Source organism: Otolemur garnettii, unplaced genomic scaffold (assembly GCF_000181295.1).
Source record: "Otolemur garnettii isolate 467f Iridium unplaced genomic scaffold, OtoGar3 scaffold00050, whole genome shotgun sequence".
In the NCBI taxonomy this organism is placed as follows: Eukaryota; Metazoa; Chordata; class Mammalia; order Primates; family Galagidae; genus Otolemur; species Otolemur garnettii.
In genome coordinates this window covers 7,253,035-7,262,347 of record NW_003852445.1, presented here as the reverse complement: position 1 = coordinate 7,262,347, position 9,313 = coordinate 7,253,035, and the positions used below count along the sequence as shown (strand labels likewise).

The 9,313-nt window shown below is 41.5% G+C and overlaps 1 protein-coding gene across 1 annotated transcript in view; it reads left to right on the top strand.

Annotated features, from left to right (window-relative positions):
• The window catches only part of CCDC32 (coiled-coil domain containing 32), an 11,932-nt gene extending 2,625 nt beyond the window's left edge, over positions 1-9,307 (top strand). Inside the window, exons 3-4 of the mRNA XM_012806323.2 lie at positions 2,812-2,968; positions 8,964-9,307. Of these exons, the coding sequence (XP_012661777.2) occupies positions 2,812-2,968; positions 8,964-9,120 (314 nt within the window). The 3' untranslated portion in view covers positions 9,121-9,307. The remainder of the gene's footprint in view (positions 1-2,811; positions 2,969-8,963) is intronic.
• The last annotated feature ends 6 nt before the right edge of the window (positions 9,308-9,313 follow it).

Below are 9,313 nucleotides of genomic sequence, written 5' to 3'. Positions count from 1 at the left end.
GCCACAACGCCCGGCTATTTTTTGGTTGCAGCTGTCATTGTTGTTTGGCGGGTCCGGGCTGGGGATTCGAACCTGCCACCTTAGGTGTACATGGCTGGCGCTTTAGCCAGTTGAGCTATAGGCGCCGAGCCCAGACTTGATTTCCTATTGGCCTATTTTTTTTTTCCTTACCACAAGTGTTCATCAGATATAATTCTTTTCTTTCTTTCTTTTTTTTTGAAACAGAGTCTCATTATGTTGCCCTCGGTAGAGTGCCGTGGTGTTACTGCTCATAGCAACCTCAAAGACTTGGGCTTAAGCCATTCTCTTGCCTCAGCCTCCTGAGTAGCTGAGACTACAGGCGTCCACCACAGTGCCTGGCTATTTTTTGGTTGCAGTTGTCATTGTTAGTTAGCAGGCATGGGCCAGGCTTGAACCTACCAGCTTCAGTGTATGTGGCTGACACCCTACTCTTTGAGTTACAGGCACCAAGCCTTTTATTTTTTTGAGACAGAGTCTCTCTCACTCTGTTACTTGGCTAGACTGCCTTGGCATCAGTCTCAATCACAGCAACCTCAAACTCCTGGATTCAAAGGTTCCTCCTGTCTCAGCCTCCTAAGTAGCTGGGACTATAGGTGCCTGCCACCATGCCTAGCTAATTTTTTTGTTTTTAGTAATGATGAGGTCTTGTTCTTGCTCAGACTCTTTTTGGACTTCTGAGATCAAGCAATCCTCATGCCTTAGCTTCCCAGAGTGCTAGGAAGTATACAGGCATGAGCCACCTTGCCTGGCCATCAGATATAATTCTAGGGGTGTTTCAGGCTAGCTGTTGGGAAAACAACCCCTCTGTCCTTGAACATCCCTTAAAACAGTTTTGTCACCTCTTGCCTCTGTCCATTTCATCTAAATTCTGTTTTATTTCTTTGCATTCTGTAGAACCATCTGGCCTACTATTGGTTGCCCGTATATCACATAACTTAAATGGTAAACCTATGCCATCCTGCAAGAAAAGGTCATGGCCCTGGTACTACATGGGGATTTTGATGCCAGAGTTTGAAAAACTATTATATTAAATAGATTGATTGTTGGGAATGGGAGCATATTGACGTAAGATTCATTCTGTCTCTCATAGCCACTTTATTTATTTATTTAGACACAGGCTATCGCTCTGTTGCTCAAATAATCACAGTTCACTGCAATCTCAAACTCTTGGGGCAGTGTGGGCAAAAAAGTAGGCAGGTTTGGTGGCACATACCTATAGTCCCAGGTACTTAAGAGGCTAAGGCAGGAAGATCACTTGAACCCAGGAGTTTGAGGTTGCAGTGAGCTAGGCCAATGCCATGGCACTCAAGCCTGGACTACAGAGACTCTGTCATAAACAAACAAAAAGAGAGAGAGAGAGAGAAAATAATTAAGATTTTGTTCTGTGAGGAAGTAAGAGCCATTTCTATTACCTATGGCAGGGACTGAGAGTCAGGTTTAGATATGTGTTAATGCCTGTTTCTGCTTGCACTGTGAGATCACATCTGGTCAGAGACTCAGCACATTCAGAGAGGAAAAGACATTTTCCAGTGCAAAAGAGTACCTTCAACCTTGACAACCAAGGCCAGACAATATGAAGATTGTTTTTATTGCCAAATAAACCTCGATTAAGGAGAATCCATGATAAGAGCAACAATTAAAAACAGCCAGTAAAGGGTAGCACCTATGGCTCAAAAGGGTAGGGTGCCAGTCCCATATGCTGGAGGTGGCGGGTTCAAACCTAGCCCCAGCCAAAAAAAAAAAAAAACAGCCAGTAAAATGTATGATAAGCATAACCCTTTTTAGATCCTCAAGGAGAAAACAAAACCTCACAGATGTTATCAGCTATAGATTTTTTTACATGGGTGAGTGCTTGGTGGTAACTTACCAAAAGGTGTTTTGATCAGTGGATATTAGCTGATGTGATTTTTTTAGAAATGAAAACAAGATTTCAAATCATAGTTTTATTGGTTCTGAGTTTAATGTTCACCCCCTCCACAAAAGTCATCATTTACTGATGTATTTTTAGTTGAAGGGAAGTCTAAATTAAAGCAAAAGGTAAATGGTGATGTCTTTTCTTCTATTCTTCAAAAGGGGGAATCTGTTCAACAATTATACTTAAAATGTGAAGAAGAGTAATTAAGCATCTATCATCAAGAAGCCATATGGACCTCTCTCAAGGGATTACAAGATGTTTGTTTTTATTAGTTTCCAACATCCAGGTCACAAATTTTATAACTTTAAAATATGTTGGGAGATTATTTTTCTTTAATCAAGAATTTAATCACATATAGAGATCTTAAAGGTCTCTTAGTATTGAATTTTCATCAAGTCAATTTTCGTGTCTAATGAACCTTTAGATCATTTTCTCTAGTTCTTTCTCATGAGGTTTAGAAACCACTTCATGTCACTGTAACAGAAAGAAAAACTGTTTACTCCTCGGAGAGATTGTTTTCAAGAATTTGACAAAAGGCAATAGTGTACACATGTCAAGCTAGGGAAAACAAGCATTCCTTAGAGGATACCTGCTGGGCTTATGTGATTTGAAAGAAAACATGCCATTGATTTATTTATGAGAACTTATGGCTTTTCCCTTTTCTGGGGTTAAACATTTATTTGATACAATTCAAGACATTGTGAAGAAGAAACAAGAATGTTCAGTCTTCTTTTATCTGTACTTAAAAAATGAGTTCTTCTGTAGGGAATGTGGATACACTCATCAGTGACAGAATTTTTAAGTGGCATTTTGCGTTTTAGATTTAAAATTTTGTGTCATGCTTTTCTTGTTAAGTTTTACTTCTCTCTCTGTAGAGAAGAAACTGAGAAGGATCAGGGGTTTAAATCAGGAAGTGACTTCCAAGGACATGCTTCGGACCCTGGCCCAAGCCAAGAAGGAATGCTGGGATCGATTCCTTCAGGAGAAGTTAGCTTCAGAGTTCTTTGTGGATGGACTCGATTCTGATGAGAGGTAATTGATTCTCAGTTCTAGTTGACAGTCTATTTCATTGACAGCACTCCTCTTTCTTTCTTTTTTTTTTTTTAAAAACAGAGTTTCACTTTGTCACCCTCAGTAGAGTGCCATGGCATCATAGCTCACATCAACCTCAAACTCTGGGGCATAAGCAATTCTTTTGCCTCAGCCTCCTGAGTACTTGGGACTACAGGAGCCTGCCACAATGCTTGACTTTTTTATTTTTATTTTTTCAGTTTTTGGCCACCACCTCCAGTATATGGGGCTGGTGCCCTACTCCTTGAGCCACAGGTGCCACCCACGCCTATTTTTAGAGACAGTGTCTTGCTCTTGCTCAGGCTGGTCTCGAACCTGTGAGCTCAGGGCAGTCTGCCCACCTCACCCTCCCAGAGTGCTAGGATTACAGGCATGAGCCTCCACACCTGGCCTGAGAGCATTTCTCTTTCTCTGAAGAACTTAGGAATAGTGAGCGGCACCTGTGGCTCAGTGGGTAGGGTGCCGGCCCCATATACCGAGCATGACGGGTTCGAACCCGGCCCCAGCCAAACTGCAACAACGTCAACAACAACAACAAAAATAGCTGGGCGTTCTGGTGGGCGCCTGTAGTCCAGCTACTCGGGAGGCTGAGAGAAGAGAATCGCTTAAGCCCAGGAGTTGGAGGTTGCTGTGAGCTGTGTGACGCCGAGGCACTCTACTAGGAGTGATAAAGTGAGACTCTGTCTCTACAAAAAAAATAAAAGGAATTTAGGAATAGTGACATCTGAGTTGACACTAGCATCAGCTCTTCTGAGCAGAAATCAGCCTTTATAAGGTTGTTCTTTTTGTCCTTAGTCCAGTAGCAAATTTTTGAGAATGAGTTGGGTTTTTTTGTTTTGTTTTGTTTTGTTTTGTTTTTAGATAGAGTCTTGCTCTATTGCCCAGGCTAGAGTACAGTAGAATGATTATAGCTCATTGCAACCTCAAACTTTTGGGCTTCCGTGATCCTCCTGCTTCAGCCTTCTAAGTAGCTGAGACTATAGGCATATGTAACACATTCAGCTAATTTTTTATAGTGGTGGAGGCTCACTATGTTGCCTAGGCTGGTCTTGAACTCTTTTTTTTTTTGAGACGGAGCCTCAAGCTATCCCCCTGGGTAGAGTGCCATGACATCACGCTCACAGCAACCTCCAACTCCTGGGCTCAAGCGAGTCTCCTGCCTCAGCCTCCTAAGTAGCTAGGACTATAGGCGCCCACCACAATGCCTGGCCATTTTTTTTGGTTGCAGCCATCATTGTTGTTTGGCGGGGCCGGGCTGGGGATTCGAACCCACCACCTTAGGTGTATGTGGCTGGCGCCTTAGCTGCTTGAGCCACAGGCGCCGAGCCTGGTCTTGAACTCTTGACCTCAAGCAATCCTTCCACTTCAGCCTCCCAAAGTACTAAGATTATAGGTGTGAGCTACTTTGAGTTTTTTCTTTTTTTGTCTTGTTTGTTTGCCAAAAGGTAAATAGCCCAGCTACATCTTGATCTCAGATTGAATAAAGTTGAGGATGAACCATTACCTTCATTTTTAAGTGTTCCTCATTTGAGAAAGTAGTAATCAATCAACAACTGCAAGTATGTCTTCTTACCTCTGAATTTCCAGTGCGTTACAGAGTTTCTATCGTATTTTTGCTTCTCAGTAAGATTATGTAGACTAAATGAATGAATTTATTAAGCATCTGCTGTGTGATAGCAATGTGCTGGGTGTCATGGGGAGGAAGGAAGTATTAGATCCATTTTTTTGTGTGTCTTTGGAATAAGCTGGGGACAGATGACAAATATATATAAAGACATACCTAGCAATATCAGGTAGCATAAGAGAAGAGCCAGCTGAGTGGAAATGACAGAATATGCTTTGGGAGCTGAGAGACTATTGAGCTCCCTACTGGCTCTGGTGGTTTGCCAGGGAAGGAGGCAGGACTTGAATAGAACTTGAAGGTGGTTTGGATGCAGAAAGTGGAGAGAGCATTTTGCCACAGTAACCAGGATGGTGCTCAATACTTGGGAAATTAACTCTTCTACTTAGTGGTTGTTTGTTCCTGGGTGAGTAACCTGTATGTAGCTCAGTTTCCCTTTTTTGTGAAATGGGAGTAATAGTTTTACTCTAAGTTATCATGAAGTTAAATGAGTTACTATTTGTAACAGGTATAGAATAGTTATCTGGTGCATGGTGAACACTATGTATATTAGCTATTATTAATTTTCTCCTTCCTAACAGAATTTTAAAGTTCAGGAAGAAATTGTTCAAAACCATCTGAGCATAGTCGCTCACACCTGTAGTCTTAGCACTCTGGAATGCCAAGGTGGGAGGATTGCTTGAGGCCAGGATTTGAAGACCTGAGCAAGAGAGAGTCCCCCTCTTTACAAAAAAAAAATGGAAAAATTACCCAGGCATAGTATGCACCTGTAGTCCCAGCTACTCAGGAGCCTGAAGCAGGAAGATCACTTAGTCTAAGAGTTTGAGGTGGAAAAAAGAAGATAGACTAATGGCCAATAAACATATGCAAAAATGAAAAGAAAGAAAGAATTTGAGGTGAAGTATGATGACACCACTGCACTTTAGCCTGGGTGACAGAGCAAGACTTGGTCTAAAAAAAAAAAAAAGAAATTATTCAAAATAAAATTTGCAGCTCGGCACCTGTGGCCTCAAGCGGCTCTGGCGCCAGCCACATACATCTGAGCTGGTGATTTCGAATCCAGCCCGGATTCGACAACAATTGCAGCCAACAATGATGGCTGCAACCAAAAAATAGCCAGGCGTTGTGGTGGGCACCTATAGTCTCAGCTACTTGGGAGGTGGAGGCAGAAGACTCTCTTGAGCCCAGGAGTTGGAGGTTGCTGTGAGCCGTGATGCCACAGCACTGTACCCAGGGTGACAGCTTGAGGCTCTGCCTCAAAATAAATAAAAATAAAATAAAATTTGCTGAGGGGAATAAAAAGCTGAATTTTACAACAAAAGGTCTTAGGGAAACATGATCTAACCTAAGTTTGCAACGTATCACTAACATTGGTTTTGAGAGTCCCATCATATTAGATGAAGATGCTGTTGCTGAAATCACAGACAGCAAGTGAATAAAACATCATACCTAAATTTTACTTTTTAATTTGCAAAATACTTTCAGTTATCCTATCTCAAATACTGGATCAGTATGATCCTGATCCTTTAGAAATCAGTGTAGCATCTAAGGTCAAGCCAACAGCTCTCTGGAGGATTCAGTAAATAATACAAATTTTGCTGTTTTCTTTTTCTAAAGGTCTCAACCTAATTGAGGCTTTTTGCGTATTTTATTTTTAATTTTATTTTTAATTTTTTATTTTTTTAAGAGAGATAAGGGTCTCGTTTGGTTCCCCAAGCTAAAGTGCAGTAGACAATCACAGTGAAACTGCAGCCTTGAATTCCTGGGTTTAACTGATCCTTCTGCCTCAGTCTCCAGAGTAGCCAGGAATATATGTGCATGCCACCATCCCCAGCTAATTTTTCTATATTTTGTAGAGGTGGGGTTTCTCTCTGTTGCCCAGGTTGGCCTCGAACTTCTGGCCTCAAGTGATCCTCTGCCTTGACCTCAGAAAGTGTTGAGAATACAGATGAGAGCCACTGCTCCCAGCCAGTGATTTGGTACTTACGTATATTCTCTTTCCCCTTGAATATTTCCTTCCTCTTCAGTTCTAAGAAAAAAATTTTCTCTTGTGTAACTCTCAAGTAGAAATTTTCTGTCTCTGAAATCAGTTCAGCATGTTTCTGGGTATTTAGCAATACATAAAATGATGTGCTTTCCCTTGCTTTATAGGAATAATTTGAACAATTTTATGAAAAGTGTGGTAGATGAAGATTAAATGGCAGGTCATACCTGGTTCCCCTGTCTGTGGGTACTGGGACCAATCAGGTGCTTCTGCTGCCCTTTGATGTTTGAGTTTTTCCCCTGATCCCACATCTGTGGGAACACTTCTATCATTGTTTAGAACAGCACAAGGAAATAGTAGCTGTGTGTTTGTTTTCAAACGTCAAAAGTTTATGTTTTACACAGAGGCCATTTTGCAGTGGATTTGTGTGGGTTTTCACACATGTGAGGGCCAGACAGGTGGTCCTCCTTGTGGTATGCTTATGGCAAGAGAGTGATGGTCTGAGAAATCCAACTATCCAAAACATAATTCCTCCATACATTGACATGTGTCTAACATCTGGTGCTCTGACTTTATTTCTTAGCTTAAGACTTTGTGCTGTTGAAGAACATAGAATGGGGTTCACATTATCTCTAGTCATTTATATATCTATGAATGTCTAATAGCTTTAGGGTAGAGGGTCTTAGATACTTTTTTTTTTTTAATACAAATCAAATAATTTAAAATGGTTGCCAAGGACCTGGGAAGAACACAAGTTGAAATCACTTTTGCCCAGAGGCATAATAGCCAGAAAAATGACAATTTACTAAAAAGAAATACATGTATGATGTAGTATATTGTACAAAATAGGATTTTTTTTTCCTGAGACAGAGTCTCATTATGTTGCCTTCAGTAGAGTGCCGTGGTGTCACAGCTCACAGCAACCTCAAACTCTTGGGCTTAAGCGATTCTCTTGCCTCTGATTCCCATGTAGCTGGGACTACAGGCACCCACAACAATGCCTGGCTATTTTTTTGTTGCAGTTGTCGTTGTTCCAACCCGCCAGCCCCCTTGTATGTGGCTGGTGCCCTAACCACTGAGCTAGGGGCACCGAGTCAAAATAGGATTTTCTTTTCTTTTGTTTAGAGACAGAGACTCAAGCTGTTGCCCTGAATGGAGTGCCGTGGCGTTATAGCTCATAGCAACCTCCAACTCGGGCTCAAGCAATCCTCTTGCCTCAGTTTTTCTATTTTTAGTAGAGATGGGGTCTCACTTTTTGCTCAGGCTGGTCCTAAACGCATGAGCTCAAGTGATCCACACACCTTGGCCTCCCAGAGTGCTAGGATTACAGGTGTGAGCCACTGCATCTGTCCCAAAATAGCATTTTCATTAAGCTATCACAGGAATAATTTAAGCTCCTGGCTTCCTAGGATTAATTGTCTATTTTGTCTTTCAATTAAACCTCAAACCACATATCTACTTTATAATTGGAAGTTTAATTTTACTTAGATTTTGAATCATGAGGAATAAATAAACTATAGTTTGAATAGATTAGATTTCCCTAAATTATAGATATGAAATAGTATTTTTGAATTAATAGCATTTTTTTTCAGATTTATATGAGGGTGTGTGATCAGATTTACCCTCATATGAATTATTTGTGTTTGTAAGGTAAAGTATGAGTAGTAATTGAGTCCTAAACCCAGAAGGATACTGGATGCTTAAGGGAGGTGGGAGAGAGACCATGAGCTTGACACCTCCCCCATCTCTATCCATCCAAAAACAAAGAGAGTCCTCTGGTATAGTGACTGTTTTCTTGTGGGGAACATTTGCTGCTGGGATGTTTTTATCTTGGGGGCTTGCTATAGGATGAAATAAACAAATCCACAAAAAAGATTTTTAAAAATCACACTTAGTATAAGTAAGTGCTACAAGTATAATTGAGCTCCACACTGCCTCAGGTATAGGAGGCTTAAGATGCTCACATTTTTGCCTTTCTAATAATTTGGCATTTATTTGAGTGTCTCCTCCCTATAATAATTTCTCTCCTCTCCAGTTTTGAGGAAAATAGATAGGACTGAGGCATAAAATCTTCAGCTATTCTTATTAAGCCTTCAGAAGCTCTGCATTTGAAGGGAGCCTGTTCTGCTCAGAGCCAAAGTACCCACTAGGGGGTAAATTATGCCTCTAAGCTGCCAGGATGCACAGCTGTCAGAGGAGTATCCTTGTACTCCCCATGTTAGCAGTGAAAAACAACTGTAGGAAGAAATTGGTGGTGGGCGGGAAGGCAGTATTTGAGTAACTGAGATAACCATTAAGTAATTAATCAGTGAGGTCTGATATAGCCACCCTTTTCTTCTGCTCTCTTTTAGCACCTTGGAACATTTCAAGAGGTGGCTCCAGCCAGATAAAGTAGCCATCAGCACAGAGGAGGTCCAGTATCTGATTCCTCCAGAGTCACAGGTTGAGAAGCAAGACACCAGGAACAAGCCAGGGGCCGGGGATGAGCCAGCAGCAGCAGAACAATAAATATGCATATTTTGAGTAGCTGTCTCAGGTCCAGAGGGAACAGCTGAGAGCTCCTCAGAGCAGCAAGGAGAAATCTAGGGAGGGGAAAAGCCCAAACTTCCACTCCACAAAGAAAACAGCTGGAAGCCCCTGAGGACTGACTTGGGGCTGGGTTATGTCACTGCCTTGGATGAAGTGACTGATCCAGCATGTG